The sequence below is a fragment of the Podarcis bocagei genome (genome assembly GCF_964188305.1).
Source record: "Podarcis bocagei genome assembly, chromosome: 7".
NCBI classification, from domain to species: domain Eukaryota; kingdom Metazoa; phylum Chordata; class Lepidosauria; order Squamata; family Lacertidae; genus Podarcis; species Podarcis bocagei.
The window spans coordinates 42,838,455-42,862,953 of NC_138132.1; the positions used below are offsets into that span (position 1 = coordinate 42,838,455).

The window sequence follows — 24,499 nt, forward strand, 5'->3', positions numbered from 1 at the left end:
GGGAGTCTTCTCTTCTCATGAGGTGGCCAAAATATTGGAGCCTCAGCTTCATGACCTGTCCTTACAGTGAGCACTCAGGGCTGATTTCCTTAAGAATGGATAGGTTTGTTCTTCTTGCAGTCCATGGGACTCTCAAGAGTCTCCTCCAGCACCATAATTCAAAAGCATCAATTCTTCGGCGATCAGCCTTCTTTATGGTCCAGCAGAACAACTAGAAAAATGTTATTTATGTTTGGATATTTGAAAATAATAACAAAAGACATGCCAGGGGTGGGGTGCAGTTGGGGGTGGAGGGGGATCTGAGATTAATAGTGCAATGTTCCTGCATGAGTATTTTGCAGCTCGCAAAATGACAGATGGCGTTTGTTAAGCATTTGTGGCAATACTTACCTATTAGGACCTTTTAAAAATCAGACATATTTAAAGTTGAAGTCAAATCATATTCTGGTTTCTTTTGCCCTTGGCTCCAGAACAGTATGTTTAGCTAAGGTTATCTTTATTTTATTACAATATTTTGCTTAATATACCTTAGGGAATACCATATGAGAGAAGTAGTTCTGTCTATGGCATGTAAAATTACTTTTGTCACTACTAATTGTTAGGTTCTTTGGATACGGTGCTTAGTCTTAGCTTGGTTATATTTCTCTTAAACAGAAAAAAATATACGAGCACAATCTCGCTTCTGCTGAAATAGCAAAGCATAATTTACTTATGAGACAGTAAGGACAGTAAGCCCACTGAACTTGCATTAGAAGTTCCTAAAGAAAAGATCTAAAAATAAGTACATCTGAAGGATTCAAAGGAAAAAGGCTTGCTTTAAATATAATTACAATATAATTAAAAATAATATAAAAGCATTCTGGATTTAAACATTTTTCCACACAGGAAGGAGGATGAGCCTTGCCTTCTTTTGAAATAATACAGAATGTCAGGTCAAGAAATCTTTTAGCACCTTAACTTGACATTTCACTTTGGTCACTGAATTTAGCAAATGAAGCACCAAAGTAATCAGCTGACAATGAATCTCAAGTGAATTGCGATTAAACACCAGAATTTCTGACAAACTCAGATTATCGAGGGTTTCCTTCTAATTATGTGCTGAACACAATCCTTGAAGATTTCAAACTTTGGAAAGTGTGATTCATGGTGCACACACCACATTGTAAACACACTTTGTTCAAGCAACTAAGTCGTATGTTCATTGCACAGACATCTTGCAAAGCTTGGCAAAAGCACCCAGAAAATACTGCAGACAGCTTGCACCATATGCCAAGAACCAGGCCATTAGTCCAGCATTGCAGGTAAATATACAGGTGCACGTGCTGAGGACTGGAGTATCACAGCAATTTTTCAGCAGTGTGCAGCAAGACTTAATGTCCGGATTATAGCATGAAACAGTCTATTTTATTCGTGTTCGTTGTCCAAATCTGCCTCAGGCTCCAATTTCAAATCCTTCTCAGGTATGAAGAGACCATGTAAGTCCAGGTGTAGATCTGTCTTGACCATGGCCCGAGCTATTTCCTTGAACGTTTTGGCATCCAATATCAGCAGGAAAGGTGGTTTCTGGGGATCTGACGTTACGATGGGTGACAAGATGATACCTAAAGTTGCAACAGAATATACGGTATGCTAGGTTTTGAGGTTCAAGGCTGCAACAGAATATACGGTATGCTAAAACAGATTTTCCTGAAATATTGCTTTTTTTTTTTTTTAAGAAGATGGGGCAGTGGGGGCATGGAATAGATATTAATTTATGCTTAACTTTTGGAGCTTGCCCTGGCACAGGGAGTTAATAGTTTCCTACTAAACTGCAATGAAAAAGAAAGCACTGTTGCTGCATGGAAGAAATAGCCTGGTGGCTGCTTAAAAAGCAAAAGAATTAACTGGAAACAAGCTAACTGTTATTTGATGGAAAAATCTGAATGGTCACTTTAATGGAGTACGTAATGTTAACATGAGAATGCAATTGCTTATTTGATATGATTTTATATGCCCTGCATTGTTTTCTTCACTGATACTCTCTTGTTTGTTTTTCTTATATGTAGCATGCCTATATGATTTCAGTATTATAAAATCACAATAAAAACATACTCCCCAAGTAAAGAAACTGGAGAGGCCATAGCTCAGTAATAGAGCACCTTCTTTGGATGCAAAAGCCTGTATGTTCAGCTCCTGGTATCTCCAGTTAAAAAGAGAGCAGGTGACTGGGAAGACCCCTCTTTTCCCAAGACCCTGGAGATCAGCTGCCAGTCACAGTTGACAGCCCTGAGGGAGATGGGCAAGTGGTGTAAGGCAGGTTCTTTTTCTGTTATAGCTGTGCTTGTTGTGTTGATATAAACTATTTTTTAAAATAAATAAATAAATCCTATGTATTATTATTGTTGTCCCTTAGCCTAACATATCACAGAGCTGTTATTATGTTGATAAAATGGGAGAAAGCCAAATACATCACCCTGAGCTTCTTGAAAGATGTGCAGGGCACACGTGACAAATAAATGCAATGGGGACAGTTGACAAAGGAAAGTGACATGTGTCAAAAGCCACAATGTGTGGATGTCAAGATTCCCAATTAAGTCAGCATTACCACAAGTATATAATGGTTCCATGCAGCTTCTTGGAATGGTTTCTCAACATGTGTGCAAATGCTGAGCACTCACTTAAGCAGGAATGTAGCCCAGATTATAAAGACTTGTTTTCAGACTACATTAGCCAACATGCCATGGACTAAGTGAGTCATCGACAAGCCTGCAAAGTTTAAATCCAAAGAGTTGCATCCTGGGACATTATGGTGAAGGAAATAAATTGAAATAATAAATAATAATAATAATAATAATAATAATAATAATAATAATAACTTTATAATATTACTTAGGAGATTTGAACCCATGCAAAGTTAATGGCACACATTATGATGATGATGATGATGATGATGATGATGTGTTACTGTAGTGGTTTTCAAACTCTCTAGCTTCAGGGGCACTTTGTCTGGCAAAGATCCCCTTGCACATTCCAGCACATTCCAGGGATTGTTCACCCTGATAAGCTTCCAAGGATCAGTTTTGCTTGAAAACTGAAGTTACTGAAATAGGTAGAGAAACTATTAACTATGACTTTTCCTTATAATCTTGAGCAGGAACTTTTGTTTATTAAACTGGATGTTCTCACATCTCCATCAATACATCAAAAAGCTCCTATGTTGAGGTTTTGTTGGTTTTCAAACATTTACATGTAATCAGTTAAATGAATATATAATTAAAAGGCAGATATTGTCAATTAAAATATATTCAATTAGTTAACAGCCTTAGTTACTTATAGCATATATTTATGTCTTGCTCCTATCTGCAGTTTTTCCAAAACAGAACTGGCAGAGTGTGATGAAACAACTGCTGTTGTGTTTGCTGACTCTGCTGTTTAGCTTAGACAAAACAGCCTTAATCTCCAGGACTATTACACAGTTTAAGACGAGGCCCTTTGATGATAAGCCATTCCAATAGGCTGCATGTACACGCCTCTGTGCCTGTCAAGGCAAAATGTAGCTTTGCTTTGTTCTGAGTTGTGCATTGTCAGTGGATAAGTGAGAAATTTCTACTGGTGATACAAACAAGGCTTAGGGGCTGTTATGGAAGGATGACATCTGCCAATCTAGTCATTAAAAATCCAGTTCTCCATTTGGAGTAGGTATCTTAGTACCTACTCCAGTACCTTAGTAACTGCTCATAAATTCAACACTTCCTATTTGAAAGAATATCAGGTAAATCCATCTGCCTGAGATTCTGGACACTCACTGACTTGCAAGACTGGAAGACAGATTCCCTCTCCTGCACCTAAGAGTTGGTGGCTACTCATCATGTTGGTTATATACTGCTTCCAGGATCAGAGGCAACACGTCTCTGAATACCAGGTCCTATCTGCACTATACCTTAATACAGTTTGTACTTTTGGCATGATGACCAATATATTTTAACAAATAAATCTGACTGGCTCTTGAGTTGGGGTTGTGTTTAGTGGTTTCTTGTTTGGCAGGGGGTTGTTGCTGTTATTGATTTTTTTCTCGTATCTTTATTTTTAGATCTTAGGATTTATGTGGAAATTATTTCAGTTTGGTTGTGTACTTTTTGATGTGTTTTATTTATTGTTTATGACCTTTGTTATATTTGTAATATTTTTTCCCCCATGTGGTAAGCCACCTTGAGCATGATCCCAACTATAAAAAGGCAGCAAACTGATAAAAGGATGTACAGTGGTGCCCCGCAAGACGAATGCCTCGCAAGACGAAAAACTCGCTAGACAAAAGGGTTTTTCGGTTTTGCGTTGCTTCGCTAGACGAATTTCCCTATGGGCTTGCTTCGCAAGATGAAAACGTCTTGCGCTTTTTTCTTAAAGCCGCTTGAAGAGGCGCAGTTGCGACAGACCGTGCTTCGCAAGACGAAAAACATCGCAAGACGAAAAGACTCTCGGAACAAATTATTTTCGTGTGTATGCATTTGTGATTCCAGCAGAATTTGAGCAGTTTTTTCTCCCACAACAAAACCAGAGAGATAGAAAGGGAGAGAGAAAGCTGGCTGTCTAGTCACTGGTTTTGCAGGTTTCTGTAATACTCCCAAAGCCTCCCAAACTTGTTTGACCAGAGACAGCAGCAGGATAATAAATGAGCATCTACATCACAGTAAGGTAAACAAGGCCTGTATTATACTACCTTCAAATCCCTTTAAAAAAACTGTTTGCCTCTATTCTTGGTAAAAGCAGCTTCTTAAAGCCTGTTCTATTTGTGAAAGAGAAAGGCTTTAAATAAAAATATTGTTTTTTGCGACTAATGAAATCCCATTCCCTTAAAAATGGGTCTTAACTTTCGCAAATCTTCACACTTTCCCTCATTAGAACCATCATGTCATTTACCATCATCTTCCTCTTTGGCATTAGGACTAGGAACAAAGATTGGTTCAGCTGGCCAGCAATGTTCTTCCTCCCAGTGAAGTGCTGTCTTCGTCAGAGTGTCAACTTTAACTACCTAGGTGAACAAAGAAGAGGGGAAATGCATTCTTATGATAGAATTCTTCAAATATTTTCCTGATTTAGATTTGCATGCCTCCCCAAAATAAAATTAATCCCCATTCCAACTGCCTGACTCAGAGGGAGGGATGCTGCAGCAAATCCCTACCCCCTTCAACGTGTCCGGGGACATCTGAGGAAGAGGCAAGACAGCAACGACTTATCAGTTGGCCTGGCTGGAAGCTACTAGCATTTTGTTCCTCCCCTCCCAGCTCATGTATTTTGCTTTCTTTTCCCCATTTTTATTTATACTGTGTCTATTAGATTATAAGTCATGATTTTAAACTGTGACCTACCCTGAGCAGAAATGGGGTATATAGAAGTAGTAAATAAAATTATATAGTTTCTTTAAATATATTTATTATTGTTTTAATATTTCATTGTGAGTCACCTTGGAAAGATTTCTATCCTGAAAGGTGAGATTAAAATTACGATTGTAAGAAATAATCAAACAACATACTCATTTAACTTTTCTGTCCAACATCCCCATTATTATTATTTTATGTGTAGAAATATTGAGATTGATTCAGATTCACATTCAATGTGAACCTACCTAATTCGCGCTTCCTGAAGCAATGCACAAACGGAAACATAAGCATCCTTCAAAGTTGGACTTTTCTGAATTCTGCAGTGCAGTTCTCAAGCCAAGTAATGTGTACAAAAATGCACATACTGGGGTAATATGTGCATGAAATTGCATATATTACATACAAAAATGCATTATATTTGTGGAAACTGCTTTCCCAAAATGTGTGTATTATTTTTATTAAGGCAAAATTGCATATAACATGTCAATTAGACAAAATTTGAACTAAAATGCTAGTGAATTTTCATGAGGACTTTAAAAATACACACCCTCACAATTGAAAATTGAGTTGGAAATGTGGGGAACTGAACTTAAGATTGGGTAAAATGAGAAACTGAGAGCAACTGAAATGGACAGATTTGCCCATCCCTAGATATTATATGTAGACAGAGTAGAGCTGCCATATATCTGGATTTTCCTGGATATTACCGGGATTTCAAAGGCAGAATTGATGTTTGGGAGGAATTTCCAAAAGAGAGCGCTTTGTCCTGGATCTTAGGCAAGTCAATTGAAAAATTGCATTAAAAAAAAATGCTCAACAACTTTGGGGTTTGTCTAAAAAAGCTCAACAATTTTGGGGGCGTCCTGGTTCGTACTTTTTGAAATATGGCTAAGATGGAGTCTAGAATACAGGATATGGTCCTGACATATGGATATTACTTCATGGTCCCACTTCTGTATCTCTGGCTTGGTCAATAATTATGGAATGAAAGTCACATTTCATGCAACTTTCCAAAGTTGCCAAAATAACTTGGAAAACCTTTGAACTCTGGGTCAGATTTGCTGCTGAAAAAGGAAGTCTATTCTCAGCTCTATTTTCTCCCTATTGTCCTCCTTGACCTTAACTCAGGAAGAAGCAACAGCCTTAATTAAGGGTTAACAAAACATGCATGTCAAGCAAATTTAATTCAGGGCCCTTTGGTTGTTGCTAAAGCTGTGATCTATGCATATAATTGTGTTAGGTGGCATCATCAATTATAAGAGAAAGAAAATAGGCCACGGACAGTAGAAACGGACGTGATTCAATGAAGCATCTAAAACAAGGGTGGGGACCTGTGGCCTTCCAGATGTTGTTGGACCACAGCTCTCATCATCCCTGGCCAATGACCATGCTTTCTGGGGCTGATGGGAGCTGAACTCCAAAATCTGAAGGGCCACAGGTTAGCCACCTTGAATCTAAAGCACTTCTGTGGAGAACCTGAAAGGAAGGAGATGCCACCTCCTCCTTAGGCAGCTTATTTCAAATACTGCCCTGGCCTGCAAATGGCAACTGGAGTATCTTGTGAAGTTGTAGGTCAGAGGAAAGGTAGCCTTGGCTTTAAACAGATTTTGTTTAAATAATAAAGTCAGTATAATGTTTATTGGCATTGCACAACGACATGTTATAAGAGGAAGTGTGCTTTTAGACAGCATACCTGTGTGGGAACTGGACTCCATTTAACCTCTGTGGCATAGATATATCTGTATTTTTTGCCATTGTAGTCATAATTGATGCGAGGCAGCTCTATTCCTGCAAGGGAAGTAGAACAATTTGTACTCATAAACAACAAGAGGTAAACAGAATCACTGCTGATATAGGGGTAAATATATTTAAAGAGACTATAGTATAGAAGATCAAACGTATCCATTTTTAAGGAAATCAGCCCTGAGTGCTCACTGGAAGGACAGATCGTGAAGCTGAGGCTCCAATACTTTGGCCACCTCATGAGAAGAGAAGACTCCCTGGAAAAGACCCTGATGTTGGGAAAGATTAAGGGCACAAGGAGAAGGGGACGACAGAGGACGAGATGGTTGGATAGCGTTCTCGAAGCTACAAACATGAGTCTGACCAAACTGCGGGAGGCAGTGGAAGACAGGAGTGCCTGGCGTGCTCTGGTCCATGGGGTCACAAAGAGTCGGATACGACTAAACTACTAAACAACAACATAGTATTGAATACAGTAAGACTGACTTCCTGTGTAATCCCTCTGGGAGCTGGTCATGTCTGCAACTGTGATCATATCTGGAGTCAAGTTCCTAGAGCATGGGTATCAACATGACATCCTCAAAATGTTGTTGGACTTCAACAGCCATTTTCCATGGCATTTGGCCATGCTGGCTGGAACTAATGGAAGGGCACCTAGCCCTGTCCTATAAGGTCGTTTTCATTTCAATGGGCATTTCACAAGGAAGGTGGTGGAATATTTTCAATCACAGTCATATTTTATACATCCCTGAATAGAAATTATGAGACTTAGAAGATGCACTGTGTCTCCCTCCCCACTGCCTACACAATGGCCTCTCACCTTCATATAGTAATTCAGGCTGACAGTAGATGCTTCCATCTTTTTCCTTCACTGCAGTTGCAGTGGTGGATGGGAGCTGGACCAAATTCGAGCCTATTTCTGCCTCCTGAAAGAAAGACATAGTGCAAAGGGTGCATTTCCAGTGCCAAATGAATACATAGGAACCAAGGAACCTGTCTTCTAGTCAGACAATTGGTCCGTCTAGCTTACACACTGACTGGCAGCATCTCTCCAGGATTTCAGACCAGGGTTTCTTCCAGCTTTACTTGGAGATGCTGAGGAAAACATTCAGGACATCCTGCATGCAAAGCAGTCACTCTATCATTAAACTAAATGTAAAATTTGCACTAGGATGTATTTCATAGTATAAAACAGCTCACAAAATTATGAATCGGGATTAGAAGCAACTTGGCTGCAATGAGGCCCATTTCAAACACAGAGATGGGTTATTTTTTAGTAAACCCAATGAGGACTGAGCATGCACAGTAACTATGGAATGCTGAGTGTCACCTGAAAAAGAGAATATAAACCAACCTGAACCCTACACTCATCATCCGAACCCCTTCTTCATGTGCCCCCTCCCCAAGAGATCCAGAGAGTGGAAACACAAGAAAGGGCCTTTTCTGCAGTGGCTCCCCATTTGTGGAATGCTCTCCCCAGGGAGGCTTGTCTGGCACCATTATTATATATCTTTAGGTGCCAGGCAAAACCTTTCCTCTATAACCAGACCTTTGGCCTTTAACTATTTAAGTGGGTGGGATGTTTTTAATGTATTTCTCTTTCCTTTTTGGGTTGTCCTAAGCAAGATAAGTGACTAACTAATAATAATAATAATAATAGTAATAATAGTAATGATGATGAAATTGGGGCTGGGATGGAGATGGAATGGCTTGCTGGAGGGCGGGCCCTGGCTGGCTAGACAGCACGCTGAACAGGAGCATACTTATTGAGAGATGATAATACATCAAGACTGTGTGCTGCAGGATCCACTTGCCATAGTATAAAAGATTTGAAGGCATTGAGATTTGCTATGCAGATTTTTAATACTAAAAACAGTTCACTTTTGCCAATACCCCCCCTGCCCCCTGCCTTTCATTCTTTACAGATCAGGAAGAAAGAAAAATATTGAGGGCAACAACTGATGCAATCTCAGTTATTAGTACAGAGCTGTGTTTTCATAGCATTAGTATAACCCTGTTTCAAAGGCGTAGCAAGGAACACTGTCTCAGCCATTCCACAGTGTGGCAGGCCAAAACTTGTCAGACAGGTTGATGGGCAGAATGAGTTATCCCTACAAAACAACAATGTAATAAAGACAAGGCAGTTTCAGGACTGCTTCAAGTGTGATGGGATTCTTGACACAGCTAGCACTTCCCTGTTGGAAATCATGTTTATGTCACTTGAGAGCTGGCAGTTAAGACTGTGAACTGGGAAGTCCCCAGGGCAAACCTCACTGCAGCTGTGAACTCACTTGGTGACCTCAGTGGTACCATGGGAGGTGGAAGGGAGAAGTCCAGGGCTCCACTCAGTAGAAAGAGCACGAGGGCCCCAAAACCCAGCTTGGGTGGCTTCGTACATTTTAAACAAAGCAGAATAGAAACACAGAAAGCTGTCTAGGCCCATCTAGACATCTAAACTGGCAGTGCCTCAGAAAGGGGACATTCCCAACACTGCCTGAAGATTCTTGGGATTGACCTGGAACTTTCTGCATGCAAGGCAGATGCTGTATCAACATCTAAAGTGGGGTAGCAATAAGGCCATTAAACCCCGAGTCTAAAATTACCAAACTGCACCATCATCTCTTATATCCCTCCACCTACAATTTTATAATAATGCTGGTTGACCTTACAGGGGTGTTTTGAAAGCTACATTACATAGTATTTTGGAGCTCTGCAGTTGGGTCTTGGGAGCTCCACAAAACAACTTGCAGGGGCCTGAGGACTACAGGTTTGCCACTCCTGGTCTAAATCTTTGTCCTCCCACTTCAGCCCTAATCTGACTCCTCTTGCTTGAAAGAGGAAGTGCTGTAGCTCAGGTGTAAGGTGTCAGCTTTGTATGCAGAAGGTCCCAGGTGTTCAATCCTCAACATCTCCTGGTAGGCTGGGAACATCCCCCATCTGAAATCCTGGAGAGAAACTTTCAGCCAGTGTAGACAGAACTGAGCTACATGGTTCAATGGCCTGATTTATACTTAACAGGGCAGCTTCCTATGTTCTGATGAAATTGGTACTAGCTGCATAGAGGAAAACATACACATTTATGTACAGCTTCAGCGGGAGGGGATTTAATACAGGAAACCAGCTCAGAGGCAAAGGGTTAGACTTCTCTACTCCCACCTCAATCCAATTAACCCCTGCCTCCAGATACCTTTTAAGAAACAAAGAAACACAAAATTGCAGGGCATTCCGGTCTTGCAACCGCCACGCAACATGCAGTTTGATTCTGGCGATAATAAATGCTGATAAATTTTGGTGAAATGTTTTGCACTCCCTCAAGTACTATAATAAATGCTATGTAGTATTACACCATCGGTATTTACTTTGCTATTCAGATGCACAGGCACATGTAATAGATGTTGCAGCTGCCCTTGGTTGCCACAGCCCACTGAGGGTCCCCAGCACATATACATGCAGCTAAACAGACACATGTGCATTTGTTATGTATGACACAAGCCACTCCCACGCCAGTGCCCCACTCCCCACTCTTCAGAAACATGAAGAAATACATTTCAAGTTACTTTAGAATTAACCAAAATGTGATCCTATTCCCTCTCCTCATTCTTATACAAATGGGATCTAATAAACAATTTAAAAACAATGGACAGTTTTTTCATGAACATACCTCACACTGCATTCACTTAAACTCATGTTTTTAAAAATAAATCTGTTTTCTGGTGTATTTAGTTGCAGTGTGCAATGCAGCCGGGTGACCTCTCAGAAAATGTAATTCTCAAGCAAAGTAGAGAAGGGTCACATCCATACTATAACATTGAAAGCACATGGCTTGCCCCAAAGAAACCTGGGAACCGTAGTCTACCCCTCATGGAACTACAATTTTCGGCATTTTTAACAAACTACAGTTGTCAGGATTGGGGGGAGGAATAATGTGCTTTAAATGCACGGTATGGATGTCACCTTGAAAGAAAATGTGGCACAATGGACCAGCCCTGTTAAACAGGGCAAAGCAGCTGCCTCAGGTGGTGGATGCTGAGTGGCGGAGGAAAGTGGCAACAGACTCCATCTATCCTTCCAGAGGCCCCTCCTTCTAGTCATCTGCCTCCATTGGAGGACGGAGCTATGTGGGTCACATTTTGCACCTTCTCAACTAGGCTGGTGCCCTTAAGCACTGTAAGGTTGAACTACCATTCTGGTCAGCTTCTGAACATGCAATGATGTTCAGTGATGACTGTTGCCCATTGGGACTGGTAGATTAACAGGCAAGGAAGCCAGCAGTAGGTGGAGCCAGAGCCAATGAAAGGCGGTCCAACTCTCCTCCTCTCTGCTGAATTCTACAAGGGGCACCTCAGAGTAAGCTGCTAGCATAGGCGCCGACTCCATGGGGCCTGAGGGGGCCCGAGCCCCCTCAAAAATTCATTTTGGGGGGCTCCGCCCCCCCAATAATCTCGGGCGCCCCTCCAGCAGAGCACCACCGCCGCCCCTCCCCCAGCCCAAAATGCACAGGGTCGGGCTGCATGCCTCCTGCCCTCCCTCCCGAGCAAAAGCTCCACCCAATTTCCTTCGGAGCTGATTAATAGGCGCAGCACGCTCTCCCCTATTCGCTCACGAGGAGGCGGTGCCACTTTATCTGCATATTCATGAGCTTATTTATTATTCATGAGCATTCGCGGGCTCCCCCAATATTTTTTATAAGTCGGCGCCCCTGGCTGCTAGGAAGTGCTGCCCACTGGACTGTGCACAAGTAAGAAGGCAGGCATATAGGGGTTGGCTGAGGGTAGCCTGAAATTAGAAGGTCAATGTCTCATTAACCCCAATGGATCCAGCTCCAGTGATGGTGGGGCGCTCTCTTCCCTTCTTGATCCACCCCTTGCTGCACGTGCAGTTCACTTTTATAAAACGGTTCATGCAGTTATGAATGTCATGGATAGTATGTTCCTAATTTGGTGCTTATGGTGTTGAGACCTGGGAAGTGGGACCTGGGGCAGGAGGGAGTGGGAAAGAGTGGAGTTAGGATTTTGTGGGAGAGAAAGCCAGGCAAGAGAGACTGCATGGGGAAAAGATATTCTCCCAAGTTGGGCTGATGGGTGTGTGGATATATGTGTGATTTCTGCATAGATCAGCCAAAACATTGGCTGCGAGAATTATACAAACATGTTGCGCAGTATAAGTAAATAATGCAATGAATTAATTTCATTATTTGGCTTACCTGGGTTGTGCCCAGGTCATTCAGAAGGCAACGTGCTTCTGACAATGTTTTCTTTTGGCTGACCCAGAAAACAAGCCAGGTCAGCTGGAGATTGTGGAAGGAAATGCATACCATCTCAATGATTCACCCACAGAGCCCAGGTCTCAAAGCCAGCCCAATGCATTTTGTTGCCTGAGGCAAAGGACAGCATGGTTCACACATGCACCCATTCCACATATAGAAGCGAATCCTATTTCAGTACTTGCAACCGGGCACTGCTTGGCCCTGGAGGGAGATAAGCGGGGTGGAGGGCAAGCTTTGTGACGCACAGCTCTCTTCTCCAACAGAAGGGTATGGTCAGGGAGGAATAACTGAGGACCACCAACTGCCTCCCAGCATATGCTGCCTGAGATAGTCACCTCACTCTGACTAATGGTTGGCCTGGATCTGCCAGGTCTTAACTACCAATGATTTGGGGAGGAAGTGTAATGTAAGCATTATCAACTATATCAGGCATGCTGCCCCTTTAAGAGAAATAGCTATGGCCTGGAGCCCAGCTCCTAGAGAGCGGATTCAGAGGTGTGGCCTGGCTGGAGAAGTTTGTCACTACTCTCTGCAGTGCCCCAGGCCCCATCAGAATTTTCTTTTGTGTGCTACCATTAATTCAGCTTATAGTGAGTTTCCATGTAAGCAGCAGAAGACATTGCAGGGAGCACCAGAAAGTTTTATATAATACTGTTCCTCTGGAAACATGACATTCTAGAAGAGTACTGTTATCTAAGGTTGCCTCCAGATAATCTGTTTATTGAGCATTCATCCTGATTTCTTTGCAGAGAGGTTAGATGATGTGTCAAGCAAAGATGCATTTTCCCGTCACTTTGCTTATTGTAAAATGTGAATTTGTTGTGCAAGAACTCCAAAACTTTGATTTTGCAACCTGAATTTTACTGCATGTGATTGAATCTCATCCCAAAATAGCAATAGTCTGGAAATGCCCCTACTCAAACTATCCAACATGTAAGTTTTCCATTGCCTTGACAAAACTTGCCCTCTCTGTTCTTATGTTTGTAGATGCTGTGTTGACCATTGCTATGTGAATCAGAACCAAAAGATACAGTTTAGAATTACCTTGTCATATTGCAGAGGAATCACAAATCGCTTGCAGGTTGGTATAGAATTGAGTTTGGTGTTGTTTTCAAAGTTACCGTCCAGGTTTTTTAAATAAAACATCTGGTACAAGCTATTGTCTTTATAGGAGATGATGTCGAAAACCACATGGTCCTCCTCCTCATAAGCATTCACGTGGTGAAAGAGGACCATGGCATCCGTGTAAAACTTGGCAGACACAGGTTTCTTGGTCCTTTTGTCAATAAGGTGAATCCAGGTCTACAAAATGGCAACAGAACTTCTGGTTAAGAATGTTGCTGTCATAAAAATGGAAATTACATTACACAATCAGACTGAATAATTCTGTATTTTCATTTTAGATACTTTGCTTTAAAAACTGTATATGGATTGTATTTTATTTTATGTTGTCTGCTGTTCTAACCCAACCTGGGACTGCTGTTTGAAAGGAAGCATATAAATCTCTCTCTCTCTCTCTCTCTCTCTTTATTTATTTATTACATTTATATTCCATCTTTCCTCCAAAAAGCTGAAGATGCGTATATTGTTCTCCCCTCTGATGCGTATATTGTTCTCTGCTCTGTCCTCACGTTGTAGGGTAGGCTAGGCTGACAGACTGTGACAGGCCCAAGGTCATCCAATGAGCTCAATGGCTAAGTCAGAGTTTTAACCCATGAAGAATAATGCCAGATTAAAGGGAGGAGTGGAATACAAGCTGACATTTTAATGCCAATGACATCAAGTCCTGGCTGGGGCTGATTGGAACTAAAGTTAGGGATGGATAAAAGTGTCCATTTCAGCTTACCTCAACTTTTCATTTTTCCAATCTTAAATTCACTTCTCTGCATGTCCTCAGCAGCTTGTAATTTTTATTTTAATCCTCATGAAAACTCATCAGCATATCTGATTTTTCTGGTAATATGCACATTTTTGAATGCAGTTCTTAACATACAGTGGTACCTCTGGTTACGTACTTAATTTGTTCTGGAGGTCCGTTCTTAACCTGAAGCACCACTTTAGCTAATGGGGCCTCCTGTTGCTGCCACGCCACCGCCGCGCGATTTCTGTTCTCATCCTGAAGCAAAGTTCTTAACCCGAGGTACTATTTCTGGGTTAGCGGAGTCTGTAACCTGAAGCGTATGTAAACCGAGGTACCACTGTATATTATGCTCTTTTTTGTTTTGTTATTTTCATGAAAATGTGCATTTTAACTTGCACACTTTCCTGCAAATATATGCATTTTAAAAAAACATTACTGAGTTGGAGAACCGCATTGCAAAATTCATAGACATGTGCATTTTGAAGGTTAATTGTGTTTCAGTTCATATATTGGTTTGCAGAGTGCAAATTAGCTGGCTTCCCATTAAAATGCAAACAGAATCAAATCTCTTCTCCATCCTAAGTTGTGGTCTAAAACATCTGAAGAACATCAGGTGAGGAAAGGCTGTTTTAGTCAGTGTTGGGCTTTTTATATTGTTACCGGCTCTGGATATATAATTTTTAAAATAAAATAATGGAATCCAATGCAAGGAAATAAACTTCCAAATGTTAGTTAGACAACATGCATATGTGACCACCTTATACTGCAGAGGTGACAGCCAAGACTGTGCGAATGTACTTCCAGGGGTTTATTGATTTCCGAGTCATCACATCAAGAACACTCACACAAGCAAACAGCCTGCAAATTGTTACTTAGCCATGTTCTCAGGAAAATATGGGCTTTGGCACCTGCAATTTAATGTGAGGTGCGGCATTGCAAAAGAAATGTCCATGCTAATAACAAATAATATGTTGGATGGAGTAAGGGAGCTGTATAAAACTAATAGGCAGTTACAGAAAATTCACTACTGCTCTACTCAGCAAGAAAGGAGGGGGTGAGGGAAAGGTATATATATATACCTTGTCATCCTTATGGAACACGAGGCAAGAGGCCCAGTTCACCCCTCTAATGTAGGCTGTTGCCATCTTGAGTATATCCAGTTTGAAGGGCTGCTCTATAAAGAGGATGTAATTTTCCGAAAGGCCGAAGCTGTGGTAATAGCTTGGGTGGAGCAGGGAGCGAGAGGGGATGGAACACATGACTTCCAGGTGTTTCAGGCACGACTTCTTTTTCCTCTTTTCGCTTGCTAAATAAATAAATAAAAAGAACACATACACCGAGGGTTGTCAACATTTTGGGCCATGTGAGCTCTTCTGCAAACCAGAGAACTGCCACACCAGTTCTTCCCTTACAACCGTACCCCCTGCTATAATGAGACTTGAATAATGCTTTCTATCAGCTACAGAAGTTTTCTTTCAAGCATGAATTTAGGAGCGGAGGGGGCCAGGAAAACAACCCTTTAGTAGGGAAGGAACAAATCCGTCAATTTCGGTTTCTCTCAGTTTCTTATTTCCCCCCAATCTTAAGTTCAATTTTGTATGCTATTTTCACAATAGTGTGTATTTTTATGCACACTTGATCGAGCACATGCATTTTTGTACACATAACAGCTGCAGAACTGCACTGCAAAATTCAATAAAGTGTGAATTCTTAAGGATGGCTCAGTTTGAGAAGTGCACATTAAGATGCAGATTCAAATTCATCCTTCATCCCCATCACACACAAACACACCCTGCTCACCCACACATGGTCATTTTTTTATTCATAGACCACCTACCCATACAACATGGTTGTTCCCTTGCTATGATCCTGGTTAAAATGCCCCCCAAGCTGCTACTTCTGTTAGGAGAGGAAGGGTCCCTGGTGTTCTCTAAGCACAACGTGTTGTACAAATCCACCCGATCCTGCTTTATTTCACATTAATAAGGAGCTCAGAGATGCCAGCTCCTTGTGCCTCTTACCTGGTGCTGAAGAAGGGATCTTAAAGATAACATATTTTGTCTTCCCCTTATCCACAATGGAGGTACCCATATTGAGAACATTTCCAGCACTGTCATAATGGGGATGGGATGTTGACAGATTGATGGCCACGTACTTGGTGTAGTCAACCTACCGCAGGACAGCAAAAGAAGACAGAAGGATGATGGGATGTGTTAATGATCATAATTCACATCCCAGAAAGTGCTGGTACCTTTCAGGGAAGGCTGGTCGTCCATTAGGGCAAACAGAACAGTGCCCCACCAGACTCACGTCTACCTGCATGCAACTCCCACCTGCCTCCCTTCCTACTTAACTAACAGTTCAGAGGGTGGCACTGGCTGCTGCCTTCCTCTTCCTTAGCCTCAGTGTTGCCCTTGTAGAACTCAGGAGAAATATATTAGCCCTGCTAACGTTGGCTTTGGCTTCACCTACTGTTTGCCTCCTTGCTTTCTGTCCTACCAGTCCTAATGAGAACCAGCCTCCACTGAACCTACGGCTACCCTTGTCAAGGATTCTGTTGGGCAACTCACCAGGAAGAGCAAAGACTAAAACAATGGTATTTAACCTGTGGCCTTTAGCTTAATTTCACGCAAGAGGGAAGGATGGGGGGAAAGGTGGGACTGGTGGGGAGAGAGAAGGAACAGCCCATCCAATTTGGGCTCTGGTCTCATCCAATGCTAGCTATAGCACTAGACATTTGGCCCCCAAGAGAATGCAGAAGAGATAAGGTTGCCCACCCCAGACTAAAGCATTGGTTCAGAATTATACTTCATTCAGATCCTGCAAGTTTAAGAGTACTAGAATCAAAGGAACTTTAACAGATTAAAATGGCAGTGGGCCACAAGGGTTCCATCCAGACTGTCACTATTTTGGTGCATGAGGTTCAGTCACAAACTGGCAACAAACTCACTATTGTTAAGATGAACTTTTTGCAGCAATGAAAGGGATAGAAAACTGGAAAGTGTGGGGCAACAATTGCCAGGTGGGGCATCATAAAACATGCCCACAAATGAATCAAGATGGATGCTCCATAAACAAGCCATCTGATGGTGACCACTGATTGCTGCATGACTGAATTATAGGATGATATGGAAGGCTCACTTTATCTAATCCAAAGTATAATTCATGCAAAAAGACAACTGCACCCCACAGTGATAGGATCCACTAAACCTAATTACACCTGACAGATTCATCTGCATTAGCCAAAGTTGTAAGATTTATGAGGACAATTAAGTATGATGATAATCAATGCCGGGACTCAGTGGCAGAGCTGAATCATGTTTGCTAGCTCCAGTCCCGACATCGATGCATTGAACAGCTCTTGTACACAGAGCATATGGACACACAGTTTGGAGATGCTTGGCTCTGTGTAGAAGAGAAAATCCATATGTAGAGATCAGGGGTCTGGCCAGGAGGTGGCATCCCCACCTCCCAGGTTTAGTTGTCTTCAGAGTGCTATAATGAGACATGAATAAAGAAATGTTGAGAAAGGATCCAGTCCTGGGAATTAAGTCCCACTGAAACTGTGCTTGGCCTTACTTCTCAGCAAACACGTATAGGATTGCACTGAATGGTACACTGGAAGCAGGGATGGGCAGAAGGTAGATGTCTGGGTGATTTGCAAGGGTTTCAAACTCTCAATTTGTCTAACAACAGCAACAGCTAAAAAGTATTTTCCCCTCCTAATTTAGGCTGATGAAAAGGCATGCTTGGAATAAAGCCTGAAGTGGATTTTTGTGTGAAAGGACTTGGGAGCTTGGTTCTGGAAGGAGCTTGTGTTGAGAGACACCCGCTTCCTTTCTTTTGCCTGTTCTCAGATTGGTTTAACAATTGATCCCTCTTCCTAGGGAATTCTGAAAACTATAGCTTTGTGAAGGGAATAGGGTTCTCCTAACAACTATCAGTAGCCTTAACAAACTACAGTTCCCAGGATTCTTTGGGGGAGGCCATGATTGTGGTACAATAGTGCAGATGTGGCCCAGCACAGTGGGGTCTCCTACACAAGTTCCTTTGGAATTAGGTTTACAACTATACCCTCTGTATCTGTCAAATCATCTCCTTGCAGCAAAGTGGTTTATCATTTGAGGAGCATTTTTACCATTGCTCTCATTTTCTGGCCTTTTGCCTTATGAGGTCTACTCATAAGACACACCAATGCTTACCTTCTCCAAGGTTTCCAGAGTCCGAGGATTGATTTTCCTAATGAAATTAACCTCACTTGTAGCGTAGTAATCGTCACCATTTCTCATTATGTTGATGAGACAGTTGTCTGTGAACTCAGGTATTGTGTGGGATAAATAACAGAACGCCCTGTGGTCAAGGGGAGGGAGGGGAAATTGCATCACATTGATAATCTTTCCTATCAGCTTCCCCAGGATACATCTCTAAATGCCAAGAAAATGTGAAAAACTTGTGTGGTACATATGCATGCACATTATTTGGTTAGACCAGGGGTCTGCAACCTTTAAGACAAAAAGAGCCACTTGGACCCGTTTCCGAAGAAAAAAAAAACTGGGAGCCGCAAAACTCGTCATTATAAAAATAAGTTTTTTGTCACTTTTTTATTATTTCTTTGTTTGACCCCTCAGAATTACTCCTCCTCATAGAAATAAACGTTAAATTAACAAGTTACCTTTTTGTGTGTGTGTGTTCTTCACTCCCCTTCAAAACAGTGACCAGCGTACATGCCCCCTTTCAATGCAGTGACCAGCGTACATGCCCCTTACCATGTAGTGGGCGGGCGGGAAGGTAACGTTGGGACGGTGCGTGACTAACGCACGCACTGCCCCCATGCGACGTCACAGCCAGTATAGCGCCCGCCACAGTGGGGAGTGTCAGGGCGTACAATGCGCCTCCTCCCCTCGCTAGTATCCGCCCCGGAGCCGCGGCAAAGGTGTAAAAGAGCCACATGCAGCTCCGGAGCCGCGGGTTGCAGACCCCTGGGTTAGACAATGTGTGTTAACCTGCAGCTGAACTTGTAAATACATCACATTCAATAGGATGGCACTTCAGGCAGTAACTAAATTCTACCTATGGCTCCAGCCTGGTGCTGCTCAGATGTTTTGGACTATGATTCCCATCAGCCCAAGCCACCAAGGCCAATGGTCAGGGATGGTGCAGTTGTTTGTCCAAATCATCTTGAAGACACCAGGTTGGGGGAAGACACCTGTAATGGGTCATTCACACATGCAAGGCACCACTCAAGGGATGGTGTGTTTGTGAATTCGGCCTATTGGTGGATTAAATGTCATGTATTTTATTTATCGGACAATTTTTACACTAAAAAGTGTCAAATCGACTTGATAAAGTAAAAATACAACACACAGAAGCAAAATAAGGCCAGAAAAAACGAGAAACACTGGCAATGTAATATACATAAGATGCTAATCGAAGGACCAAGGAGCACCACCATAGGAAGCAACATCAATTAACCAAAGGCCTGGGTAAACAGAGAGGGCTTAGCCTGACACTAGGCACCAGGTGTGTTGAGCTAAGAACGGCATTTGGTAGATACTCTTATGTGTCCTGTCTGCCATGTTGCTAGTATCTACTAAATTTTTGAAATTCTGAATAATGGAGTGTTGGATAGCTAGGATGTCACATTCCTCTACTAACATCAGCAAAATGCATTTTGGAAAGCACCCAGGTATCTTTGTGATGCTGAAACATAAACACACATTTCCCAGCTTAAGTAGTGACGCTTGGTATCAAGGATGAGGAGCCTCTGGCTTTCCAGGTGCTTTGAACTACAACTCCCATCCTTGGCCATTGCCATGATGGCTAGAGCCGATGGGAGTTGGATTCCAAAATCATCTGAAGGGCCATACATTCCCCACTCTACTTTATATGTCACATGTAATTGTAATCAAAGATAGGGGAGGAGTCAGGAACCTCTGGCTCAAGGGTTCTATGTGGCCCAAAGGGCCTCCCCCTCTAACTCACAGCCACTTCCCACGCCTACTTCCTCTCCTTCATCTGCCTCCCCTCCTAGGCCCCCTTTTCCTTGTTGTTGAACTGTTTCCCTCTGATCAGCACAAGTGGAATAGTAGAGAGGGGAGGTGTAGACTCAGCTGATTGGTGGCAAATAGTATTTGTATCTGACAGGTATGCAGAGCTTGCATTACAATTTCATCATTGTGACCTGGGCAAAATTCCATACATACATACCCTCCGATTTATGCCAGTGTTGGGTTTGCAGGTGATATGGTTATGTTAATTGGACTAAACAAATTCCTGCATTTGCCTATGTATGCAGAGGGAGGTGGAGACCTCTGAGTCAATGAAGGCGGGAGAGGAATCCTGTTCTCACGTAGGTATTTTTAAGGTGGCTGGACAACAATTTCCTTCGTTAAACCTATAGCTAGAAGTTAATAGGCCATAATGGTTTATTGTGGTTCACTGTCAACTGAAGGGGCAGGTGTCTGTGTATATATGAAAAGCAGCACTTTGTAAGGAGGCATTATATTCATAAGTAAGTAGAATAGGGAGAGTAGGGACGAGTGTGCCAACTCTGCCATGACAGTGTCCTGGTTCACATGTAATGCTAAGCCATGGTTAATGGTAAACATCATATATAAACAACAGTTTTACATAATGTTAAGCAATAGTTTAATAAACCATAGTTTAGCATTAGGTGCAAACCAGGCTAGTGTCAACTTCCATGAGTTGTGAAGTTGACCACCTGCAGCTTGCTGTAGCTCAGTGGCAGGGCATCTGCTTTGCAATGAAGAAGGTCCCAGGATCCATCCCCGCCATCTCCAGGTAGGCCTGGGAAAGACTCTTTGCCTAAAACCCTGAAGAGCTGTGACTACTCAGTGTTGCTAATACTGACCTAGAGGGACCAATGGTCTGTTTCAGTAAGGCAGCTTCTTATCTTCCTATGAGCCTAGAAAATCAGGGTTCTATATTGCATGGGGCGTTTCCCTGAGTACAGGAGGCTCTGTGCTGCAGATGGCTGCCCTCCCACTCATGCAAGGTAATGGGGATGGTGACAAGAGGGTGGGCAGAGGGCAACCCTGGTTCCTTCTGAAGGACCTGAGAGAAGGGGCGCTGAGGAGCTAGGCCTCAAAGGGAAGCAGGGAAGAGCATCACATTGTGTATAGAAAGAATTGCTTACTTGGCAAATATATTTTTACATGGATCTGGATAAGCCATCGTTCCAAATTCTGACACCACGATTCTGTTTGCCTCAATATTGCAATTGTATGTGTCGCTGCGGAGGTATTTACTTCGATAGAAAACTTCACCTGATAAGAAAAGAAAAGAAAAAGCTTTATATGCACATGTAAACCACACATGGATTGATTAATATGGTCCCAATTTCCCACTCATTATGCAAACTGAATCTGATACTTTTGTATAAAAGGCACACCTTAGTTTGACCTCAGCAGACATAGTTCTAAGCATGATTTTGGGAGCACATATTAAGGACAGGAGAAGAACCCTGTTGGGTCAGGCCAAAGGGCCGTCTAATTCAGCATCCTGTCCTCACAGTGGCCAACCACGGGCCTATGGGAAGCCTGCAAACAGCGCTTGAGCTAGAGGTAGGGGAGAGATTCAATGAACTTCACACTTAAAGGTGAGTCAGATGTTGTTGGACTCCAACTCCCATCAGCCCCAGCCAGTGGGGCCAATAGGAATTGCAGTCCAACAACATCTGGAAGGCATCACATAGGCTATCCCAAATATTTGCCATGAAAAATACAAATCTCATGATGCAGGACAATGGTTAGAATCATAGAATTGTAGAGATGGAAGGGACCCTGAGAATCATCTAGTCCGACCTCCTGCAATTACAGGAATATGCAAATGTCCCATATGGAGATTGAGCCTGCAACCTTAGCATCAGCACCATTGCATGTCAAGGCCCCGAGCCCTCCTCCATTTGTTGAATAATAAAACACACGGCCACCAGTATTTCAGGTGAATGGGATAATTAAGGCCACAACTTTATTGGTTACAGAATATGAGTGGTATTGGCTTAGGCATTGGAATTGAACCAACTATATCTGACTCCTGCCTGCCATGCAGGTAGTCTAGTAAGGGTCAACCACTAGTAGGGGGAGCCCTGTTGATGTACATCAACTGAGAGCTCCCCCAGGGTCCCTGATGGGGTCGTGGCATGGCCCTAGCCCATACCCAGGCTTCAGACAAGATCCACACACCCCGATCCCTTTAACGGAATGCTCTTAAAGAGGAGGAACAGGTAAACCAGGTTTTACCAATGCCTAACCGCAAGTTGCAAGCGAAGGCAACCGGCTGCTTCAGCACCCAAAAGAGGCAAAAGCAAAGAAAACTACTGCTTGTTTACACAGTGAAGCGGGAAGCTAAGGCAAGCAGAACGGGAGCAGTGGCAGAGATCCGACGAAAGAGGAGGTAAGAAGGGAGAACCCTCTGGCCGCGCGGCTGTTTAAATAATGCAAGCCACGCCCCCTGGCCGGCCGGATTGGTCGGCTGGGGGGCGTGATGCAGCCAGGACTCATCACCACGTCCCCCACTGTACATGGGGAGAGCGTGTGGCCTGCCTGCAACACCGCCCCCCGGGGAAGGGGAGTGGTCTACTCTAACCAACTGAGCTATCCAGGTTGTGTAAGAAGGTACTGGGTCTAGAAAAGGTTAGAAGCTTTTATAATCAAAGCACACAAAGGCATTTGTTTCAGAACAAGGAAGAAAACCCATAACAATTCCAGATCGGCTGGGCCTGCCAATGACCCTGATTAGAAAAATCAAACTTCACTACTTCACTGGCTGTGTTGTAAAAATGCAAATTGTGGAAACACGTTTTCAAACTAAAGAAAACACCAGAATAAGAATATGATAACAGTGAAATCCCCAAAACACAGCATCTGCTGTCCTGGAAACACACAACCTCTTCAAGCTTGTGCTGTGTTAAACAGAAAGTGCAGAGTGGTTACTTTTCACGTGTTCAGAATTGTGGCAAAGTTCAGACCAGAAGTAATTGGGAAGGCAGAGAAAAGGATCATGTGAACTATTTGCTCCTGACCAAGCCAAGGTCACTTTGTTTTGGCTGCTGCTACTCCCCGTATTGGGGTCATTCATTACTATATAATGAATAGGCTGAAGAGTGAAACCTGTTTCACAAGTGGCCTACTTTCGTGCTTGGCTTCAGAGGCTAAAAAAAACTGCAGAAGGGCAGACTTTAAGTCAGTGAAAACTAGGCTAATGTAGCAAGTTGCCCTTTTACCTTTGGGAAACCCATCAGATCTTGTGTGCATCACCATAAAGATGAATCTTACAGATTTTTTTATGGGCAGCCTGGTATTCCCTGGTGCTACACCCAGCCTCCATAAAGAGGCTTCTACTTCATGGCTTGAAGCAGGAAGGAAAGAAATCACCAGTGCAGACCTGCTTCCCTGGTCCCTGATCATGGAGCAGAGTTAAGACCTCAGCAACTGGGTTCAGAAGCTCGGAGAAAATGACTTTAACCATCTTCTCCAACCTGGTGCCCTCCAGATGTTTTGGAATACAATTCCAAATTGCCTAAGCCAGCATGGCCCAAGGTCAGGGATGATGGGCAGTATAGTCCCAAACAGCTGAAGAACTGTAAAGACTGGGAAATTCATGACCCTCCCATCACCCCTTGGCCATGCTGGCCGGGCTGATGGGACAGGGGTCCCACAACATCTGGAAGGTCAAAGGTTCCACATCCCTGTTTAATGCACTGACTTTTAACCTAAAAGGCAAGAGCAGAGAAAATGCTGTGCCTCTTAACGTATGCGGAGTACTTCCCCTTTAACACGCAGAAGTGAAAGTCACTAAGTACTTTCCCACCATCACATGTACAGTTCGGAAGCTGTCTTATTCCAGGTCAGATTATTTGTCCTCTAGCCTAGCAGGCAATTCCATAGGCCAGACTTTGCCAACCTGGAGACTTTCAGGTGTTTTGGACTATAACTCCTATCAACCCCCAAGCGATGGCTGGTAGCATCTCTCTAGGGTCTCAGGAAGAGGTCTTGCCCATCACTTGCCACCTGAGCAGGGGCGCCGACTTATAAAAAATATTGGGGGAGCCCGCGAAAGCTCATGAATAATAATTAAGCTCATGAATATGCAGATAAAGTGGCACCGCCTCCTCGTGAGCGAATAGGGGAGAGCGTGCTGCGCCTATTAATCAGCTCCGAAGGAAATTGGGTGGAGCTTTTGCTTGGGAGGGAGGGCAGGAGGCATGCAGCCCGACCCTGTGCATTTTGGGCTGGGGGAGGGGCGGCGGTG

At 42.9% G+C, this 24,499-nt stretch overlaps 1 protein-coding gene across 1 annotated transcript in view; it reads right to left on the minus strand.

Moving 5' to 3' along the window:
• Positions 1-485: 485 nt before the first annotated feature.
• BCO1 (beta-carotene oxygenase 1) overlaps positions 486-24,499 on the minus strand; it is a 31,306-nt gene continuing 7,292 nt past the window's right edge. Inside the window, exons 3-11 of the mRNA XM_081201817.1 lie at positions 21,384-21,513; positions 18,430-18,577; positions 16,249-16,396; positions 15,307-15,533; positions 13,411-13,668; positions 7,921-8,026; positions 7,051-7,145; positions 4,897-5,008; positions 486-1,601 (exon numbers count right to left, since the gene is read on the minus strand). Of these exons, the coding sequence (XP_081057943.1) occupies positions 1,405-1,601; positions 4,897-5,008; positions 7,051-7,145; positions 7,921-8,026; positions 13,411-13,668; positions 15,307-15,533; positions 16,249-16,396; positions 18,430-18,577; positions 21,384-21,513 (1,421 nt within the window). The 3' untranslated portion in view covers positions 486-1,404. The remainder of the gene's footprint in view (positions 1,602-4,896; positions 5,009-7,050; positions 7,146-7,920; positions 8,027-13,410; positions 13,669-15,306; positions 15,534-16,248; positions 16,397-18,429; positions 18,578-21,383; positions 21,514-24,499) is intronic.